The 24,604-nt window shown below is 25.3% G+C and overlaps 1 protein-coding gene across 1 annotated transcript; it reads left to right on the top strand.

Moving 5' to 3' along the window:
* The first annotated feature begins 16,860 nt into the window (after positions 1-16,860).
* Positions 16,861-22,298, top strand: LOC135926650 (uncharacterized). The gene is made up of 13 exons (XM_065462579.1): positions 16,861-16,970; positions 17,026-17,043; positions 19,638-19,673; positions 19,735-19,752; positions 19,818-19,844; positions 19,968-19,991; positions 20,061-20,096; positions 20,147-20,170; positions 20,238-20,270; positions 20,318-20,338; positions 21,939-21,977; positions 22,046-22,066; positions 22,237-22,298. Exons 1-13 carry the CDS (start codon positions 16,913-16,915, stop codon positions 22,296-22,298), a joined length of 417 nt encoding a protein of 138 aa, XP_065318651.1. The 5' UTR covers positions 16,861-16,912.
* Positions 22,299-24,604: the final 2,306 nt, after the last annotated feature.

Here is a 24,604-nt window from a genome sequence, read left to right as displayed (position 1 = left end):
AAGTTTTGATTATCCTTGAATCGTTTAACTGGCTAACAAAAACGATAGTTTTTCTATGAAGTACAATGTGTAAAAGTTATAAAAGAATATCAATAAACAGAATATATCATCAGGCACTTCTACGCTTCTCTCTAAATACATTAACATGCTGCCTTTATTTATTTTTCTCTCCTTTTATACTAATAACGATAGACTCTTTACAATTTCCTAACACCTTTAATTTCAATAATGATCCTGCGCCATAGCTATACCATCTTTATTATATTAATTTTTTCTTGCACATTTTTTTTAAAAATTAATATAAATTATGAAGTATAATAGGAGTTGGGAGGAGCACTATTAGGTAGGGCTTTTATCTGTAAATTTTATTGAATATTTTAAGGGCTACTAAAAACGATGCCTTAGAAGATATATTCGCAACCAGAATAATTCGAAGTTTAATTATTCCTCTTCTGAAGAAGGCTGTTGCATAAAAGAAACACTTTCAAATCAATTACATATTTTCAAATAAACATAAATCTATATTTCCTAATTTATTCACTGCAATCTCTATATGTAACCATGATTGTTCTGGGAAAAGCATCTCGAGGTTAAAGTGCATTAAAATATATTTGCGTTCTATATATATTGAGTTAGTTGAAAATTTTGCGGGAATTAAATTACGGAGAAAAAAAAAATTTATATTACATTAATTTTATGTGATAATTCATTAAATTGTCTGTTATGTGTAGTGAAAATAAAATTGATTTGCAAATGTTAATTTATTTTAATGAGTGAAGTTTGCCAGATTTTATTATTTGGTCCCTGCATATCATTTTGTCATTATCTTATTTTTTACGTCGTACACATTTTATCATAATCATTTTCCAGCATTAAAATTATTAATAACCTTAAAAAATGATAAAAATATTATATTTTTAGATTATTTTGTTAATAAATTGTAAATAACGAAGGTATCGTGATTTTATATGATATATATTTACATAATTGATTTACTTTAAATATAAAAAGAGATTTTTATAATATCAGTTAACTTTTCATAATAAAAATTTGTTTTAAATAAAATTCTTATTCCCTACTACTAATATACATTCTACAAAGCAATTTCCCTCACCCGACTTCAAATACCCTACTAATTCCTATCAATACGGACGTCCAAGACAAAATAATCCTCGCTTGTCTTCAGAATAAATTTTTAAAGAAATAACTAATATTTTATTACTTATTTCAAGTATTTGTAAGAAAAATTTTCAGCTAACTCTAATTTTAATATTCTCCACTTTAAAAAAAATATTAGTATGAATTTTATAATTTAAAGAATCTTTTACCCCTCTCCTACATGGAGTCCTAACAAGCTATAAAAATCTTTTAGTTTTATCAGCTAAGCTACAAAAAGCCTCATTAATAATTTTACTCTGATCTGCATTAACTTTTTTATGACATTGAAATGTACATTTATTAGAATGATCATTCTAAACCATCGTTGCTCTTTTCAAATCACATTTAATATTGATGAAGGCCTCACCACATTCCTTAGTTTTCTTTCATTTACTTTGCTTCTATGAAGTTGAAGGGCTATATAAATCTCCTCTATGTTTAATGAGCAAGTAAAGCTTAACCCTTCAATATTCTATAGAAATATACGAAACCCCAGGCTCTCAAGAATTGATATTACATTTAAAAGGGTTTATTTTTGTGATTTGAAATCTTCAGTAGCTTCATAAAATATATCTTAGAAATCTGTATTCCAAATTACATATTTTGGAGTAGCTTTTAATAAGCATTTTATAACTAATTAGGGTTTAGAACCCCATCAGAGTATAAATATGTAATTTTTTTATAAATTATTTTTTATCGTTTAATTATGATGTTTGCAGATTCTGGAAGTAAATATAGTAAAAATTATTTAAAATGTAATATCATTTTTCGTATGAGCTGATATGAAAAAATAACATAATTATCATATCAAAGAAGAAGAAAAAAGTATGTCATAATGTTATCAACTTTCTACCATAATAAAATGTTGATAAAAATGATACAAGTAAGCCTGATAAAATTTTGTATGACTAAAGGTAGGTTAGACATGGTGATTGAATGACAAAAAAATGATATCATTTTAAAGAGGTTTTACACACTTCTAACATAAATATCAATTAATTCACATAATATAGCAAATACAAAAATATCCACTAACTAGAAGTAATTTCATATATAAAATTATTAATGGACTTATTAAACCATATTTAGAAGTACAATAAAAATTGTCAGAGTCCTGAGAGCAAAAAATTAAAGAAGGAGGGAAATACAACACGTGATTAAGTGAGATAATATAGGATTAGGCCATGCTGCTATAACTTTGACAAAAATTAATATTTTTTTAATCTAGTTTTTATTTATATATATATATTGGGAATAAATAACTCAAAAATTTTGAAAATGACTAGTGTAGCACTCCAATTCTAGACCGACAATTTGTCCAAAGTTTATTTATAAAAGCAATTGACGTGGTGGAAAAATTATGAAACAAAATGGGATTAAATTTGATAGTGTAAATGGAAATCCGATAGATTTGTAGAAAGAACAATATACAGTTTGATAAATAATATAATTTTATAATAGTTAAGTTTTAGAAATTTTATAAAAGGTTTGATTCATATTCAAAAATTTCTGTTTATCTAAAATGATTAGATATGTCGCTATACTCTTGGTTACGACAATTTTAACCGATATTACTTGATTATTAAAACAAAGTGAAAAAGGTTGTAATGTATCAGATGTTTCTAAAAAAAATGTGAGGTTTAACGATTTGTAACCCTATCCATATCGGAAAATGATTAGTTTTACCTTGACACTAGAATCTTAACAAACTATTTTTTCCTCCATACCATTTTATATATAGGTTTAGGTTATTGTTGTATTTCTTGAACCTTGTCGGAAATATTATGAAACAAATCACTCATTCTTTTTATGATGTCGAAAAGTAAAGATAACCTTAAAAAAAAATTTGGGAGGTTAATTTTAATTTTGTAAATGGGAATTCTACAATAGTTTGTTAAAATTTGATTTGTAGAAAGAACAATTTAAAATATACAGTTTGATAGATAATATTATAATAGTTAAGTTTTATAATTTTATAAAAGGTTTGATTCAGATTCAATAACTTCTGATTATCTTATAATAATGAAATATAACGCGTTACTCATGTTTACGATTCGATTTTAACCGATATCTACGATTATCAAAACAAAATAAATACGGTTGAAATCTAACATATGTTTAAAATTAGTGAGGTTTTAACTATTTTGTAACCCAATCCTACATGTTGGAAGCTGATTAGTTTTACCTTTACAACTAGAATCATGATACATTTCATTTTTTCCCTCTAAAGGTAAAGGAAAAATTATGGACATAAAGTAAAATCATAATTGAAAGAATGAAATATGTATATATATTCATTTTTTTTAATAAAAAAAAGGAACTTAATGATAGTGATCTGCATCGGGCCTAATTTTTCAAGCCCGGCCAAGCCCGAAATTTTTAATACCTATTTAATTAATATATTAATATTTATCTTATTTTCTTTAGCTATAAATTCAATTAAAAGTTTTACAACCATAGATATAAATACTATTTTAAAATAACTTAATTATATGATTTAATTTGTACCATTAATTAGGGGTGGTATGAACAATATAGAAAAGGATTCACATTTGGATCTAACTCAAATAAATCATAAAGTTAAATTGAAAATTACTGCTGAGGGCTCTGAAGGTGCTGCCGTGGTGCAATCTATGAAAACAGTTAGTAGTGCTCGGATTTAGACTAAATATAATGGACATTCCTTTCTTGTTTTTATATAGTTCATAAAGATGGTCCCATATTGTTCAAAGGTCGATTCGCTAAGCCAATTAAAAAGGAATAAAATGCCAGTTAGACACCGATAAATATTTATTATGTATATTTTCCTTTGGGGCTTCCCAATTATATAAAAACATATCCTTCAACATGTAATTTTTTATTTAAACATTGCGATTAACAATTATACATCTGATTAATATAAAAATGGGTAAAATAAAAAAATTGTATCTATAGCTTTGCAATTTTATATATTATATTAAAATTGATAAAATGGTAACTTGGATTCCAAATAATTTTGGAAGATTTATAAAAAAAACACCAAGTCATAACATATTAACTGTTCAACATTTTATATATGGGTTCAAGTGATTTATTATATTTGTATTATTTATTTGGACGTGGCGGAAAAATTATAAAATAAATGAATTATTCTTTATATGAAGTTGAAAAATAAAGAAAACTTAAAAAAAAATTTATATTTAATTTTTATTTTGAAATGGGAATTCTACAATAAATGCAATAATTGATTCGTAAAAAGGACAAATTAAAATATACAGTTTGTTAGATAATATGATTTTATAATAGTTATGTTTTAAAATTTTAAGATTCAAAAACTTCTGTTTATTTATAAAATCAGATATGTAACAATACTCATGGTTACGATACAATTTTAACCGATACGACTGATTATTAAATGAAAAATGAATAGGGTTGTAACGTAACAGATGAATCTAAAAAATAGTGATTTAACGATTTATAACGCTATCCTACATGTCGAAACCATTCGTTTTTTTTACATTAACACTAGAATCTAAATACACTTTTATTTCCTCCCAAAGGTAATTTTGAAAATAAATTAAAATAATAATTAAAAGATGAAACATGTATTAATATTCATTTTTTTTTTAAAAAAAAGGAACTTAATGATACGGAAATAATTTTTAGGTAATTCTCATCTTGTTAGATTAATTTTTTTTTCTAAACAAAAAAATAACCAAATATTGACAAAAAAATTTGACCTTGATGTATTAATGACTATTATAAAGTAAATTAGAGTTTTGCAGAGGCGAGCTGGTCTGTTTAATAAAATGTGAGAATAACTCTTGACCACGTGAAAAAATTGATGTCATATTTCGTTCATACTCTTTCTTCTATTTATTTTTGCCCGATTGTATTTCACAATTTAAAATATGTATTTTAAAAAATAATTAAGGATAGTTTTAAAAGAAGATCACGAAGTGGCAAATATATATATTTTTTTAATAAATAGAATATATAACCAATCATTAGATATAAAATATGATTTATGACACAGCTGGCTAAGATTGATTTCGCCGGCGGAATTATACAAATAAAAAAATCGAAATTTCTTTTTAATTGTTAAAACATTTATTTGGGAGGTATTTTCCTATATCATATTTTTATTTTAAAATAAAAATTTAAAAAAAAAAAAACAAATTATGTGCATAAAAAATTAAAGTAAATATAGTATAAATTTTAACTTTAAATAATAAGACGTAAGCGTTTCTTTATTTTCTTCAGTATAAAACATTTTCATATAAATATTTTAATTTATATTACTTCCTAAAAAATTTTAATTACTTTTTCTAAAATAAAATATTTAAAAATTATTTAGCCTTTTAGCAAATTAAATTTCTTTGACAATTAAAAAATAAAAGAGATATATGAAGATGGGTTTTTCATTTATCATGCATGAGTTTGCAAATCATGCTATATCAATTCAAGTTGTCTAGTTATTTATCCATCTTTCCTCACATTAACAAATTACCTAAATATGTTTTTTCTCCTTTCAATTTGGAAATGGCTGCTTTTATATAATTATATATATAAGGAGTAAACACGCCCAGGGGCGGACTGGCGACGTTACGGCCTCGTGGGCATTTTTTTTATAGCGGCCTCATTTTTATTGGGGCTTCGCCCCCATACCCCCTATTTTGTGGGCCTACGGCCCTCTTTTGCCGGCCTTCGGCCGGGTTCCCTTAAATGGCTTCTTTAAATTTTATATTTTTATTACTTGTTATTTTTTATAGGTTTAAACAATTTAATTTACATTTTAAAAAAAGAAAAGAATAATGACACGATAATTATATATATTAATTGCACATCCAAAATCATATTCATTGAACACATAAAAAAATATTCATTGTATATATAAAAAAATATTCATTGCACATATAAAAAAATATTCATTGCACATATTAAAAAATATTCATTGCACATATAAAAAAATATTCATTGCACATATATATTTTATATTAGATTTACAAGGATATTGCATTATAAAATCAAATCATACATCAAACATACTCAATATATAAAATCAATTAATTACACATATAAAATTATAACAATTATACAATATTGCACAAAATTGTTGCACTTATAAAATTAGAGATCATATTGTAATAGATATAAATAAGATTTAAATAAATGAATTAATATATAATTTTTATGTTAATAAATCTCTCATTAACTTTGAACCTTTGCGTAAATAAACAAGAATATCTTCTATTTCAATCTGCGATAATAGTTCTCGTTCAACTGGCATCATTAAAAGCGCTTCTAATTTTTCTTGGCCTATATTAGCTCTCAGCCTATTTTTTATAATTTTCAATTTGCTAAATGTTCTTTCGCAATTAACCTGCGTAAATGATAAAGTTAAAATGTATTCATACGCCAAAAATAAATTAGTGTATGCACTTGTATGCATATTGTACCTCTTAAGAATTTCATACACGCATATTAAACAATTGTTACATTTATCACACTTCGAGTTATTATCATATTGTAGTATTCCATCTTCTTCATTCGACTCCTCACTTGTACATAAGATATCATCGTCCGTTTCATTTAATTCTGCTATTAAATCTTTGAATACACTAGAAAATGAACACAATTCGTTATGTAATTTATCACTCGATATATTTGCCAATTGCGCCAGTTTTTCCAAGGCCATTTCAGAAATACCTTTACTATTTATGTCATCAAAATGCCTTGGATGCAAATATCGCACATTCAAAATAAGCTCTCTATTCGCAGAAAAGCGTTCCGACAAACTGTTTATAATTTGATCAATTATAGGACGAAATACTTCAACCCTATAAAGGTCAATCGATTCTTGAGGACGTTCATCCTGGCCTTCATCACTATATATTCTCTTTGCTCATCCTATTCGAATTTTTGGCAGAGCAGTCTGTACACAGATACTCTCCGGAAGCTTTAAATATGAAAGTGTTTCATTTAAATCAGAAGCCATTTTTATTGCTTTATTTTGAATTGATGTAATAGTTATCGATGACACAGAAGACTTAGCATCTTCTATCATCTTCCATGCCGACAAAATATCTAAATTTTTGGTTTAAAGATACAATGACAATGGCCCCATTATTTCAAAAATTTATAAATATATTACAGCTGTATTAAGATTCTTAAATTTACATAAATTATCTATCAACGACTGCGCTTCTGATGAGGTTTTTGCCTCAAATGATTTATTATCTATTATAAATCGAAGTGCACTTATCGTTATTGGAAGTAAGCTCTCTTTGCCATATATCCATTTAAGGGCTTTTTCACGTGCCCACCACCTTGTCTCACCTATTTTTGCAGCCTTCTCAGTTTATTTTGGCCAGTTGAGTTATTCTGTTTCACCCAAGCGTCCATCCTTTTATATGATTCACCAAAGAAAGTTGCTAGTCTGTTCAATAATCCAAATAAAATTTTGCCTTCAATATTATCGCATGAATCACATATACAGAGATTTAATATGCGACTATAACACCAAATATACAAGCTACCTGGAGCCTCTTGTCTAATAAGAGCTTGCAACCCAACAAATTCCCCCCGCATATTTGCAGCACCATCAAATGATTCTCCAATTATATTTCTCATTTGAATTCCATGTTTTAAAAAGCATTCACTCAAGATATCAAAAATCCTTTTCCAGAAGAGTTCGTAACTTTTGTAAGTGCAAAAAGCCTTTCTGTTATTTTACCATTATATATGTATCGTAGGCAAATGGTTGCTTGATCATAAACGCAAATGTCTTGAGTACTATCCATTTACAAACTAAACCGTTTGTTACCAATCTCCTTTTTTACTAAATTCCTGATTTGATCAAGAACAGCATCAATAACTTTGTTGACAGTTGTTTTTGACAACAAGGTTATGAGAGAACCTCTTCCCTTCGATTTTGATTTGTTAGACAGTTTAAGCGTATCTTTTCTACGTTTGCTTTTTAAAATAGCCTTCTCTAAATGATCTTTAAGTATTTGATCATTCTTTGATATAATATGGATCATTTCTAGGAAATTTCCATGATTTAAATTTTCATTATCAAAGAGGCTAAGTGTTTCGGTAGCATTTGATCCTCTGTATGGTAAGTTTTGTTTACCTAAAAACTTTATTATCTCAAATATTTGTTTTATTATGTGGATATTGTTATGAATTTGTCGATTTTTTTCATTTAATATTTTAACGCTAATTGTATTATTAAATGACTAGTTTTTTGAAGCTCTGAGGTAGGCCTCGACAGCACTAATATGCACTTTTGAATTTCCATGTATTTAAATAACTGAGTGCATATGACGAAAATTTGTAGAACATGTTGTGAAAGTGTTTTCACATACTGCAAATGCCAGGCAGATTGAGCAGTACACAGCTTGGGCTTTATTGCGTATAATTTTTATGGTAATCCATTTTCTAGGTATTTTTTCACTCATTACCATTAGATAATATAATTTATCATATTTAATGTTTATTGGTTGTATAAGATGTTGCATTAAAAATCCAAGTTTTTGAGGTATAGTGGCTGTTAATTGCAACTTAAAATTTTCATGTGTATGCATATCCAATTCTGATAATCCACTTTGAGAAATATCTGAAGGCATTATTGATGTAGTTGCTTCTGACAATTGTGAGGATAGTGGCAATGATTGAACTGATGCCATAATACATGAAGATGTTGCAGATAAGGTAGTTGTTTCAGGTAGTGGTGAATGGGAGGCAGTTGTTGATATCTCTAAAAAAATAGTTTATTTACATGAAGTAATAGTATTTGAAATACTTGGTATTGATTTATCAAAAAAAGATAATTTAAATTGTTTTGGATCAGCACCAGCTGCTTTGAGACCAGTAGCATTTTTTTTTCTTAATTTTTCAGTTCCACCTTTAAATTTCCTTTTGGCATTTCTATGCATATATGAAAATATATCAATTCAACTAAAATAAAATTTATTATAATTTTTTTTAAAGAATTGTATTTTAATATAAAGCATAAAGTAATCTGTTATGTTACCGGCCAGTAATAATAAAATAAAAACATTACTATCTTTGGGTTATGAAAAATAAATAAGTTTTTTCAAAATATATCAATTCAATTAAAATAAAATTTATTATAATTTTTTTTAAAGAATTGTATTATAATATAAAGCATAAAGTAATCTGTTATGTTACCAGCCAGTAATAATAATAAAAAAACATTACTATCTTTGTGTTATGAAATATAAATAAGTTTTTTACTTTTGACTATTTACATATATCTCAATTTACATGTAAAAATAGTATATAAAGTTGATTCGTTTCTTATATTATGTTTGTTTGCTAATGATCAGTAAATTGTTGTAATACAAATATTAGGCGCAAAAAAGTTTGCTCTACAATAAATTAATGTATAAAAATATAATATAATAAATTAATGAAAACTTAGCTTTCACTCACTCAAGCCCAAGCTCAAAAGGATCAATGAATTAAGAACAAGATAGTTTCCTATATTACAATAAATTAATGTATAAAAATATAATATAAATTAATGAAAACTTAGCTTTGACTCTACTCAAGCCCAAGCTCAAAAGGATCAATGAATTAAGAACAAGAAATACAATCAATCACAATAGTTTCCTATATACAATAAATTAATGTATAAAAATTAATATAATAAATTAATGAAAACTTAGCTTTCACTCTACTCAAGCCCAAGCTCAAAAGGATCAATGAATTAAGAACAAAAAATATAATCAATCACAATAGTTTCCTATATACAATAAATTAATGTATAAAAATATAATATAAATTAAAGAAAACCTAGCTTTCACTCTACTCAAGCCCAAGCTCAAATGGATCAATGAATTAAGAAGAAGAAATACAATCAATCACAATAGTTTCCTATATACAATAAATTAATGTATAAAAATATAATATAAATTAAAGAAAACCTAGCTTTCACTCTACTCAAGCCCAAGCTCAAAAGGATCAATGAATTAAGAACAAAAAATATAATCAATCACAATAGTTTCCTATATACAATAAATTAATGTATAAAAATATAATATAAATTAATGAAAACTTAGCTTTGACTCTACTCAAGCCCAAGCTCAAAAGGATCAATGAATTAAGAACAAGAAATACAATCAATCACAATAGTTTCCTATATACAATAAATTAATGTATAAAAATTAATATAATAAATTAATGAAAACTTAGCTTTCACTCTACTCAAGCCCAAGCTCAAAAGGATCAATGAATTAAGAACAAAAAATATAATCAATCACAATAGTTTCCTATATACAATAAATTAATGTATAAAAATATAATATAAATTAATGAAAACCTAGCTTTCACTCTACTCAAGCCCAAGCTCAAAAGGATCAATGAATTAAGAAGAAGAAATACAATCAATCACTATAGTTTCCTATATACAATAAATTAATGTATAAAAATTAATATAATAAATTAATCAAAACTTAGCTTTCACTCTACTCAAACATAAACGTTTACACTTCCTTTGAAATAAAAAACTAAAAGCACGTGGTAAATGATATATAGCGTCAAGCGACGTAATTGATATTTTATGCATTCAAATATAGTAAACGACATGATAATTCTTCTCAGGGAATGTTATATTCAAATAATAGATATCATTAAAAATAAATAAATGATAAGAGAAAATAATGTGAACAAAATAATATTTTTTTTTCCTACCGGCCTCTTTTTTGATATTTTCCTCTCATCGGCCTCAAATCGACATTTTCTCGCGGCCTCGTGGGCAAAATGCCCACTGGGTCTTATGGCCAGTCCGCCCCTGAACACGCCTAATTTTTAATATGTATTACGTCCACTTGAATATTTTATTAGTGTAAGAATAAACTATTTTCACGAAATGTCCGAATTATGAATAGTACTTTATCATTTTGTAAATAAAAATAAAAGAAATTTAGTTGGATAACAATTACCAAGCATACATATCAACAACCCCCTTTACAGTTAAGAAGAATAATGTGGCATATTTTCGTATGCAATCGCACATCGCCGCTATAAATTTAATATATAGGAAGGAAAAAAAAATGTAAACGTATTAACGAAATTAGGGGATCTTAGAAATTAAATTTTCAGTAATGTAGATGAATATATAATTTTATCGACCAAACATTTCGAATTTCTCATTAAGACAAAATATTTTAGAATTCAATCTTAAATTTTTTAAGGATTGATTGAATGATATAAACGATTAAGTTTAGGAATATTGTTATATACTATTATATAGAAGGTAGGTGAAAAATAAATTATTTTATGCAGAATTACCCATCTCAAGAGTCTAATCCAGCCCTTATAGATCCTGAATATTTAAAATTTGGCCATGGCCTAAGTTTATATAATAATTTTATTTTAATTTTTTAAGGCCCTACCTATATTTTTAAAAATTAGCTAGCAAAAATAATTTTAGCGCAAATGGCTTCATAGGTAAATCGAAAACCCTTATAAAATTTTAGATCGCGGTTCAAGATTTTAAAAATTATTTCATGCTATGGACGCGTAGCCAGCAGCTATCAAAATATATAAACCTAAAGTTATTATTATGATTTATAATTTATTTAAATATAATAATGGTAACGTGTTATGGCAACACAAGATAATTCCTATATAAGTAAAACTTTGGTCAAAAACATTGATTATTTTTTGTAATTATAATGAAATTTTTACTTATATTTAAAAAATATTCATTAGAATATAAAATACTTAATCACCTTGTTCAATATATGCCTTTATAATAAATCTAAGGTTATTATTTAATGCCAAATCAAATAAATCTATCAAATATTAAATTTAAAAGATATATAAATTTGCTTTTCACATCTAAATGTCCAGCCAAAAGTCATAAAATAAATAAAAATTACAAATTCTTCCTTGAAAATAAAATAGTGAGAAAACCAATAATAACTATCATTTTCTATTTGTATATTTTATTGATAGTATGCCCTTTCAAAAACGAATTGAATATTTAAAATTATCTTCAATAATTCAAATCAATGGTAACAAATACTAAATGTAAATTATTCGTTTTGTTCGAATAAAAATAAAGAATATTCGATTCGAAATAATAATTTGATCTAATATTCGAATTTTTTTCAGAATAATTATTAATATTGTTTTTAGATATAATTTAATCATTTATAATGTTGACCTATCAATTTGACAGGTGATATCTCCATTTAACTTTTTCGAACGAAACAATAAGAAGGGCTCTTTGCCTTAAAAATTTATTGGCATCTACAATATCATCACATGATTATAATAATTTTTTCGTCACTAGAGGGGGGGGGGTTGTGCAGGGGTTCGAGGTTCCTAAAAAATTTGAAAAACTCCTCTCAAAATTTTGAATTTTTTTTTATCCCACTAAAAATATCTTATCTATTTTGAATCCACAGAATTGTCACATAAAATATGAATATAGAATTATTATAAAAATTAAATTTCATTTGTCATTAGAATATTGTAAGAATTAATGTTCATGTCAAATTTGATTTCAATTTTCCTAAAAAAAGTATAGTATAAAATATTTGACTTAGTGTCAAAAGTGGTTTCCATTGTATAATATTATCATTTTAATCACACATTTTATAACCTCTACTCACCAATTTTAGGAAATAAAACAAATTCATCTTTGTTCATATCTCGTTTCTCAGAAAAATCGTCATTTATAAATACAGTACTATCACTTATTCTTCCAAAAATTTGCACCGGATGAACAGCCATTTTTCATCAGAAAAAAATTGTTTTTTAAAAATGGTAATTTTTAATAATGCTAGCTTAAAAAAATAAGATAATTTTGAAAATAATTGACAATATATTTTATAAGATTTTTTAAAAGCGAATTATAATTTAAATTTTATTATTCATATGAATATGAATGGTAAATTTCTTTCGAATAGATTACAATAATATATATTTGACCATAGTGCTTATATATATAATGCACGGATCTAAAAAGGATGGCTAAAATGGCGAAATATATCCGGTGTAATGTGCGACAAGAAGATGCCAATATAGTTGAAAAGCAAAGTTTACAAATCCATCGTAAGACCGGTGTTACTCTATGGAAGTGAAACATGGACATTAAACGCTACGAAAGAAAAGTTATTACAAGCCACGGAGATGAGAATGATACGGTGAAGCTTGGGGTATACTAAACTCAACCTGACGAATGACTGTCTCAGTGCAAGAATGGGTATTCAACCTCTGGCGGACTTGATAAAAGAAAATCGGTTAAGGTGGTATGGTCATATACTAAGATGGGAGACGAATAATGTAAATCGAAAAGTATTGGACATGGAGGTGCCGGAAAAGAGAGGAAGAGGACGACCTCGTGTTACGTGGATAGGTCAAGTAGACAAAGTTATGATGACTAAGAAGATAAATCCGGACATGGCCCTTACTCGATCAAGATGGAAGAAACTTATCAAAACAAACCCCACGACTGTGGGACCATATGCATGATAAAGAAGAAGTGCTTATATATATAAATTATTTTACACACTTGCATATAATCATAATTGCAACTGAAATTCATTCTTTAAAATACTATATCATCATAGTATTCTGAAGTGGGACAAGTTTATCTCCGCCCCGATTTCTACTGCTCTAGTAGTAAATCTTAGACCTCGAAAGGATCTCAGATTCATAACAGTATCCTCTAATAATTTGCCAAAAATTCTAGTTCTTTTCCCCAAAAATTTTCGGGTTCCAGTGTAGAAGGAATATTTGCGGATTTCAAGATTCTATTGATGATCGAATTGATGACATAGTGCCTGGATAATTTGCCTTTTGAAAAACGACAGTATGGGGGGGGGAAGGTGTCTGAGGCTATCGATATGAGTTTCACAGTCAGCGTTACGATTTCACAAAATAGCTATTCTAAGTTCTTAGTTGGTTGATAAACAAGCATAGATTAGAACTAGGCATAGTTTTTAACCATTCGTAGCAAAGGTGGAGTATGTCAGGCTGGAATCATTTGATCCAGCAAAAGAGTCGTATTGTTTTCATTCTGTATACTCAGGGTTGGGTTTTAGGGGAGAAAAAGCGATGGAGATTTTCTACAGCTTTGAAGTGTAAGTATTCAACGCAATGCTGTATCAATGGTAAATTCCAGTCTCTTTGTCTTAAATTTTGATATGAGCGGCGTAGAGAATCTTTGCTCCAGCCAGAGGTTTAATGCTGCCATATGATTTGGATTCGATAGTATCCAAGTCTCCAAGTGTGTATGGAAATGCAGCTGAGGATAAAAAGGCTGAAATGCTTAAAGGAGGAATGGATACCTTATACACCTAACTAGGGCAGCTTGCATATTGAAGAGCGAAGAGAATTTGATATTTAAAATAGATTCGAGAGTATTTTTATAATGAACCTCAAGGTCTAACAATATTTCAAGGGACATGAAAATTGTCGATGAACGTAAGGCATGAAAATTTAAGGAATGAATACAAATAAAAAGCCTGATGAGCAGGTAAATGTTTTAAAATATTTTTCATTCTATTGAATTTGATAAGAAATTCATTTCTGAAATCAAATATAGCCCTTTCACCTCCAATGGGTGAGGTGGGTAAAGCTGATTTTTTTCATTAAATATAATTTTCAGGTGGGCAGTCCGATTCATAGGGTGTGATAAATTAATTTTTTTATTAATTTAAAATTTTGTTTAAATGTTTGATTGTGTTCACAAAGGATATGCAACAATAATATAATTTCTCGTCCAAATATATTTTCTTTTCATAAATTGTTACATTGCTGAGTTTCATAATTTTGTAACCAAATTTAATTAATAAACCTATTTTTTGATATTATATTTCTTTATCTATTTAGCACAATATATTCCATATTTTTTGCCCTCAAGTTGCTTATAATATTTATGGAATTACATATAAATGTATTTTTTAAAATAATTTTTTACTAAATTAGATCATAGAACTTAGTGTAAGGAATGACAAAGATTTAGATTATTTTAGATTTAAATAATTTTTGAAAAAACTATAGTAATCATTATTTACTAATAAGATTAATTTTCAGGCCCAGCCCGGATTTTTAAAAATTATATTATATTTATTTTTGATTTTTATAGTTAATAATGGCGATTTCAAATATTTTGTTTTAAAAAATACGGCCTAGCCAGGATATTTTTTTTAAAAATAATTTCATGCCCGTCCTGAGTCTATTTAAAAAAAAATTAAAATACGTCCCTGCTTGTGTACCAAGCCGGACTTAGGGCCGGGCATGCATGTCTCAATAAATATATTCTATTTTCCGATATTTCTTTTTGGTTTAAATTATTTTTTTATATAAATAAATTGCATAATTTTTCAAATAATTGATTATAATTATTATATCCTAATTTTTTTATATTAAATAAATGCGTACAGTATATAAATATTGCGTTTATGAATATTCTATAAAGTAACTTAGTATGTACCTAGTTACTTTTGTAACTGCAACTAATAACTAGTTTCATTAACTGTAATCAGTTATATTTTTACTAATGTAACTAGTAACTGTAACTAATTATATTTCAAAGTAACTTTCAACAACACTAAAGTAGTGGTTATATCATCTCTTTAATAAGATTATATGAAATTAATATGTATAGAGAGATTTTATTATTTTATACAAATAAATAATATCACACCACTTACATTAATATATTAATCAATGTTGATGGTGTATATCTTCAGATAAGCTTGATGCATGAAATTTCAAAATCAAATTTTTTATTATTGGAAAACCATTAATGTAGTTCATAAAGGTTTGGTGATTAATTATAGGAATTAATATAAATCTCATTTTAAAAATACCAAATATAATTTTGTTTTTTATTTATACAATTTAAGATACAAATATTTACAATGTATGAATACTTTAGAGTCGTCAGCCTAGTTAATATTAATGTCAAAAATTGAGACATAGTTTAAAGAGGGATATTTTTCTGAATTTATACATATTATTTACAAATATTTGCATTAAATGATTATCTTACATCTAACTCTCTCTCTCTTAAAATAATAAAGTATATAGTGTTAAGTATTCCTATCTAGGGTATGACTGTTTAGTAAATTTATTGGCCGGAAGAGTCTTATTCTGCTAAAATTCTACTGATCTTTGTATAAAAATTTTCTATTTTTCATCAATTTTTCAACCCAGTTAAATGAATTATAACTTATTATTCTTCGATTATTTTTTCTCTATTAAATATCCTCTTATCATTTCTTACATTTTTTTTCTATTATAAATATATGACCTTTTTATCAATTTTATTATCTAACATTTAATTTTTAGCCAAATAAATAACCTTGTTATTACATTTTAAATATTTACTTAATTTGATTTCGATATAAAACTTACCACTATTTCAAATAACTAATTTTTCTGCAACTATTTCTAAAAACTACTTTCAAAAATATGAAAAAAAATTTTAATCATAAATGCACGTGAAAAAATTTAAAAAAATTACATTTTTGCCTTAATATTTATTTATTTAATTAGATATAAAAGCTATTAAAAAATTAATTCACTATAAAAGATTTTTTTTGACCTTGCATTTAAGGTCTTTACCAACTATCACCAATTTAATATAATATATTAATAGGCAATCTTACTGAAAATAAATAATAAATAAAAAGACAAATAACTTAAAACTTTTTTTAACTTTAGGCAAACTTACTTTAAAGAAAAATTTTTTTGATGATTTTATTTAAAAAAAATTTCTAAAAATATGAATAATATATTTTCATTTCTAATAGCTCTTGTGTTAACTTTAGAGTGTATAAAAAGTAATAGCCAATACATATTAACCCCTTTTTTTTGAAAATTCTTTTATTTTATAAGTTGTGGAATCTCATACAAGTATATAATATTTATAATATATAATTTCAGTTACTAAAATTTTTAAGCTAATATTTAGTTTAGCAAAACTACTTTTATTAAAAAGCTAAACTATTAATTATTTAACTATCACTAATTTACTGATTCTATAACTACTTTATAAAATTTTAAAAATAATGAGACATTATTTATTTATTTTTTTTATTTAATATAAAAGTATTTTATGCTATATGTCATAAAATCCTATATTGGTATTTGCCACGGATAAATATTTTATTTTTTCAATCCTTTTTATTGTTTAACTTTTCGTCTATTGAAAATATAATTTATAATTTAATGTTGTAAATGTATTATAACAGTAATATATGGCGCTAACGCTTTCAGATTGCATTTTTAGTTAGATTATAATAGAAAATCAGGTTAAATTTTTTTTTATAAATTTGCACTTTATAATTCAATTTTTTTTTAAAATTTAATTTACCTAAAAAATATTTACACAAATATATATTTAATAGGCTTAATATTTCTAAAGTTTATCTTACAAATTTAAAATATATGGTTTATTATCATTTTAATTTTCTGTGACTATTATATGATTATTTATCCAAGTCAAGATAAAACTGCATATTTTGATTTGCTAATACAAAGTTATATTTACTACCTCTTTTGAATTTTTTTTTGTTAAGAAATAATTGATAGTCACTTCGATAAACCTAAAAATTTAGGAAGTCGACGTACCAATTTTTATTTTGCCAAATAAGGTATTTGTTCGCCTTCATACCATGAGCAGATAATATGATTAAGAAGTCCAAAATTTGAAATAAATTAAGGAGACTCTAATTTGTATTTTAGGCAAATTTAATAAGGTAAACTTTTCTTGCTTTAAATTATATTTCGATAAAAAGTTTCATCCCACACTCACGCCCCCCACCCCCTTTTCATTAATTCTTCCTTAAAATGTCTTTAATATAACACTAAATAAAATGAAACTTATATAGCTTTTTAAAAAGACCAAAATTTTCAGTTTTTTTAATTTAAAAGAATACAATTTTTTTTTTACATTTCTAATTAAGGTTTTATATTTTTTTTATAATAATTTATTTATTTAATTTTTATTGACGATTCCTTTGTGATTTATATCTTTTTATATTCGCTCATTTTTAAATTTTCATATTCTTTGTTAATTTTGATTTGATTTACAATCCTCTAAATGTTTTTTTTTTATTAATTTTAAATAATTTCTTTTCATCTTATACAATTCTCTCAAAAATTAGGGCATAAATTTTTTTTAATGCTATCTATATTTATCATTATATATTAAGCTTATTATTGTATAATGGCATGCACTATATTTTTATAATTTGCGTTCCTAATATTTTTGTATAAAAATTGATAAAGAAAGTATTATATTACTGAAAAGAAACATTTAAACAAAAAAGAAAAAAGGTAGAAATCCAAAATATTTTTTTTTGGGAGATTTAAAATAGGCCTTTAGCCCTCCTATTTAAGCTTTACTATAGTTTAAATTTATATCTTATGAGTAATCTAAATTATGTTCAAAATTTTGAATTGATTTATATGAATAATTTGTGAGCTATCAATAAGTTATTCGTCCTAATGTCTTGATGTGCTAATAAAATATAAATTAGCTAAATAATTTTCCCAAGCAGCCTTTACTACTCCCATACTCATGCTGCTTCGTGAATTTTTATTGGTCTGATTTTACTATTTCGAATTCCAGATCATTTACAATCGTAAAAAAACTCAATTAAAATCTTATTTGACTGGTTTTAAATAACATACATTTTATCCTAACGACATTTTTTAAATTATTTTTATTTTATAACTATAAAATCAGATTAACTTAGGAAATATGCATATTGGCTGATTGCGAGAATGGACTAATAAGTGTATAGTTTACGAATTTTAATTATGTTATAGAATTTAAGAAATATCAAATATAAAAAACCGTGTAAAAAAAATGAAAAGGGATTTAAAAATAATTTGCTTAATTAAAAATATGGTGTATATTGCCCATCCCTAAAATCACGTTTTTTGAAATCGTTTTAAATATCACTGGGTTGCAGGATTATTCTACATTATCCTAGGAAATACATGAATCAAACTTGGTGCGTTCCAATTTTTATCCTAAATTTTTTAATTTTTTTTTGGTGTTAATAAATGAGCGTTTAATAACAAATAGTGTTAAAATTACCCTTAAATATTTTATATTATAATTTTTCGGAATAAGTCTTAACATAATAGAAATCAACCCATCTAACCCTTTTTGAGGGTCTCGATTTATTATTTTTAATTTTCGAAAATAATTACGCGATTTAAATTACATATAACTTGGAGGAATTAAGTTTCATATATTCCTTAATTAAATAAGAAATTTCATTGCAAAAAAAAATAAATAACCCGTTTTCAGAGTTATAAAGATTTCAAAGAGTGACATTTTTTAAGCTACCCGATATACATTGTACACTTATACTAATCACTCCCAATGTTAAAATTGTGAGTTCGAGAAAAATAAAAGGAACATGTGGTACTGGTAACCCAAATAAACCATTTATATTTAATTATCTTAAAATATAATTTTAAATCTTGTTTAGTGCATACAGTCCTCTGTCGGCCCTATGCCACATTAAGTAAACCTACGATAGATTTAAATAACTTGAACTAATAAAAAAATTTAATATAATATTTTAGATGTCTTATGTGAAAAAAGTATTTATTAAGAATAAAAACAAGACAGTAACTTTTAACATTTATAATTTGATATTGATTTATAGAAAATGACTTTGTCTTAACTACGATAGGTTTGACTAATTATTTGGTTACCCAGTATGCGAATCTTATGTATCATTATAAATTTATTATAAAAATATCTCATTATTTTATTATTTAATTATTTATAAATTAATATTATAATATTATAACAGAAAATGTTAAAAGTGTTATAAATGGTATTAAATCTTACTATATTATTCTATGTAATAATTGGAACTCATAAAACAATGTTATATTTTATATAGAAAACTTAATATATGATATGGATTATTACATCGAAAGTAATTTCCCAAAATATTTAATAAATTATATATATATATATATTTTAAAGATCAAAATTTGTGGTTTGGAATAAGTAAAACATTAAGAAAATAAATATATTTTTATTTATATTTAATAATCACAAATAAATATAACACTAGTGTCGGGAGATAATAATCTTACTTTAAACATAGGTATGAAAGTTTATCAAAAATTAATTGTTTAGTACATTTTAATACAGAACAAGAAGGGACACCCAATGGTAATACACAGTATATTTGTTCATAACTGAAAAAGTAAATATTATCCTCTATAGCCACTTTGACTAGGATGAATTCTTTAGCCTAAATATTTTTAAAATGATTGGGTAATAAAAGGATTCTCCCTATCGCGCCCGGAATATTTCCCATGAACAAAAAATACTTGTACTTTGATATAATAAAATAATGATTTTGACATTTTCATATAATAAAATAATGATTTTGACAGGTTAATGATAAAATACGAAATAATAAATATTGTTTTATAAATTAATATCTCTAAGTACCAACCATTAGTTTCATTTTAATATAAATAAATGATTAAAAATTTTGATGACAAATGATCTCGCTGGGCGTGAAAGGGTTAATGAACTCTGAGGCCTTCTTTTTATTCGACAAAAATTACACGAAATTTATAAATACACAGTTAATTCCTTTACTGAAAGACATTTATCTTACCTACTCTCAATCTAATACATTATGTAAACCTAACATTTAATATATTAATAATTTACAAAATTGTTATTTCTTTTCATTAATAATTATGTTATATTATATTTTGATGGTAATATTTTTCACTCAATTTCCTCTGGATTTATAAAACATATAATCTCATTATAAAAATTACCATAACAATATTAGAGCCAATTGTTTCGAACTTGGTCAAAAAAAAATTTTTTTATAACTCTCTATATCTACCATTAGTAAGTGATTCAAAAGTGATTAAACAAGTTCCGGGTTTCTAGCTTAACTAAAAAAATAGCTATTTAAGTAAACCTCACAACCCAGAGGGATATATGAGTAGGAGTATAATGTCAAATATTTCGTTAGTATTTAATAATCAACAATCTAATAATATAATTTTAGTCGATTTTCTGCCTATTGAACATACGATATCCTATTATTTTATAGATTCTGATCCAATTCTTAATAATAGTTCTAGAGTTGAAACTAATTTGAATTGTTAGTTATATTAAAACTTTGCGATGACAAGAATCCTATGTTATTATAGATTTAATCTAAGAGCGTATTTCTGCTGTAATACTTAATATCTTAATAGACAAAAGGGGAAAAATTATCTGAAATACTGCATATCTATGAAAATTTCATTAAAATAAATAGCTAAGATATAAATTTCAAAAAAGACTGGAATTGTGAATAGTATTATTCTTGTTTTAAAATTAAAGATTGGATATAAATTCACTTATTATCCTTGTTTAAATTTGTAGTCCCATATGGCTTTTTTTTTATTTGTTACATTTTATTCTTCTCCTTATTTAAATGATTTTTATAATTTAAAAAAAGCATCCTAAGATAAATTTTTTTTTTTGATTCAGATTGAAACTTTTTTATAGCCTTGGGAAACTACATTTATTTTGAAGATTTATATATTAGTTTACGTAAACACTGTCAACTAAATTTGGCAATAAGAACCAAAAAAAATCATTAGTCAAATATATCTAAGTATAACTTAATAGATAAATTAATTAACACAAACTGTATAAACCATTGCTCTAATCACTTAATATTGTAGATTAGTTAATTTATATTTTTATTAAAGTTTTTTATATAATTTACCCTTATTTATATACTTATATAAAGCTACTATAAGACGCATAACTAGGAATAGAAACCCCTTTGGTATAAGTAGAATAATAAAATTACATCATATTCATCATCGATTTAAAAAAAAAAATATTAAAATAAAGTTACGAGAAAGATAACTATAGGTATATATATATATATATTTCTTATAAAAATGGCAAATAATTAATAATACATTTTATTTTTAAAGAGTTCTTTATCTCAAATTTTATTAATTTTGTTCCATGAATAGAATTTAAAATAAATATGAGTATATAAAACTATCGTAGCTAAAATTCGTTAATTAATACTCTAGATGGTGTAAATGGAACTCTAATAATATCCATAGGTAATCATCAATCATCACATGTTTTATGATCAATTTTTACAATTATTTTTGATATTATATTAAAATACTTTATATAGGCATCACTCCTTCCTATACCCACATTTGACAAACTTTTTTTGCATTTTAAATAATATTTAGTTCAAATTTATATATTTAAGGTTCTGGTTCGTAATAGGCCAATTATTTATTTTCTTCTGGTATTATCTCCGAACCAAATTCGCATCTTCAATCTCCCTTTTAGAAGAAAAAATATAATTCAACACTAAAAAAAAAGTTGGGAAACTTAGATTTGAATCATTGCAAAAATTTTAAAAATTTAAGGGTTATATTCCTAGACCCGCGGTTTTAGCAGATTTCAATTAATTCTTGTTACGCGTTTTTTTTCTACAGATCTGAGTTTGTCGGAGTATTCCAATATGTCTACCTTGTGATATTGCAAAGTTGCTTATAAAAATATTGGTATCACAGAGTTTAATTTTATAATATGGTTGGCTGGAAAAAATCACAAACAAGTTTTTACTTTAAACTAAAATTTAAAAAAAAAAAAAATGGCTCACATTTTTAAAAATAATCAACTTTTTATTGATTAATAATTTTATATGTAGCTAGTATTTATTAGATAAATTTTTAAAATATAACTAGCTACAGGCTAAAGTTCCTTTCCAACAGCGTCTACATGACAGGATTTTCACTGAATGCAAACACCCTTCAAAAGCCTATGCCTACCCCCCTAAAAAAAAATTGCCACATTCGGCGGCCATGTTTTTCTATTTTAAATTTCATCTTTTTAATTATAATGATACTCTTTCAGAAAATTTAAAAGAATAACTTAAATTATATCGACATTTCGTGGAATATAAAGGAGTTATTTTTTAGATAATATATTCAATCAATTCATTATTATAGCAATATGAGTTTGCTGAAAATGTCGAAACCTTTTAAATTACATTTGAAAGGAAGCAGAAAGTTTTATTTGGAAAATAAGGTCAATGATTGTTTGCAATATATGGATTTGGTTGATGAATTATATTAAAATAGGTACATAAATTTTGTCCTATTTGATCTCAAGATTTAATAGATAACAACCCCGAAAAATTTATCGTACCCCTATTAAAGTTACCTACCCCTCTCAAAAAAATAGGATGCGAACTGTTCCTACCCCCCCCCCCCCACCCCACCTTACCTTTTCCGTTCATAGACGCTGCTTTCCAAAATGCATCAAGTTATAGTTAAAGTTCTTCATAAAAGATATAAATGATACATATAATTATAAAATAGATTATTATATATCAACTAATAATGAGTTAAATATAACTATGATTAATAATAAATTAAATATATTTTATTAAATTATTATATAATATAGTTGTAATTACATTTGAAATAAAAGTTATACCTATAATATAAAAATGTTACTTGAAATATATTATTCTACAATTTAAGTACTCGTCAGTGTTTTTTCATGGAATTCTGCAAGATAAGCAGAAGAAAAATGATCAGATGGATACAAGGTAAATCTAAGAAGGAACTCATGAGGAATGAAATGATTAATTTACCGTTGATTATGTTCCAATTTAATCTAATATGCAGTAAAGTAGTTACTTTACGTTAGCATATTGAAAGAAGCAAAGTGGGAGTTAAAAGTGAAATTAGTTACTTAAATATGAAGATTGAAAGTGTGATTGTTGAAAACTTATGAAGCTGAATATCGTAAGATATTTTGAATGGCAAAAAGAGAGAGCTGGAAGAGTGCCGAAAAAAAATATAACTAATTATTATATATTAAAAATGAGTCTTATTGCATTTAAAAAAAAATTTATTCTATGTTTAGCAAATTGCTATATGTTAATTTGGCAGCGTATAACATAGGCCATTATTCTAATCTTTGGTATATAATATAAAAAAATTACTTATGTTGGAATTGTATTATTTCCACGTTTTTTCATAGATAATTATTACACATTTTTCATTGATTATCATTTTATTTTAAATCATAATTTAAATTTTATATGATAAATTACATTTTTATTTTTCCAAGATCAATTACATTTTTTTTCTCTTTACATATCTTTTTTCTTAAACAATAATAAAAAAAATAACTAATACAAATTGATGTATAAAAAAAATTATAAAATTTTGACCGATTAAATTTAAATACATATTGATATATAAATAAATCAATTGCCAAAATAAATAATAAAATAACATCGATCAACATATTCAACATTCCACCCTCCAAAGAAATTCGGCTTATGATTTCCTTGGGTAAGTTGAGTGGTGACGTTATTACATTCATGATCATCTGGCAATACGCCACCCATGTTCATGGTGCAGT

Source organism: Gordionus sp. m RMFG-2023, chromosome 3 (assembly GCF_954871325.1).
Source record: "Gordionus sp. m RMFG-2023 chromosome 3, tfGorSpeb1-WG-v2, whole genome shotgun sequence".
In the NCBI taxonomy this organism is placed as follows: domain Eukaryota; kingdom Metazoa; phylum Nematomorpha; class Gordioida; order Chordodea; family Parachordodidae; genus Gordionus; species Gordionus sp. m RMFG-2023.
Note: the sequence above shows the minus strand (reverse complement) of the source record. Positions and strands in the feature narration are given on the sequence as shown.

What these genes read in the sequence shown, in the direction of transcription:
- LOC135926650 (XM_065462579.1), top strand. Translation starts at nt 16,913, where the DNA reads ATGAATAATATATTTTCATTTCTAATAGCTCTTGTGTTAACTTTAGAG. An exon ending in TATGGATTATTACATCGAAA is followed by an intron (nt 20,097 to 20,146) that starts GTAATTTCCCAA and finishes TATATTTTAAAG; the next exon opens with ATCAAAATTTGTGGTTTGGA. An exon ending in TACGAGAAAGATAACTATAG is followed by an intron (nt 22,067 to 22,236) that starts GTATATATATAT and finishes TTAATACTCTAG; the next exon opens with ATGGTGTAAATGGAACTCTA.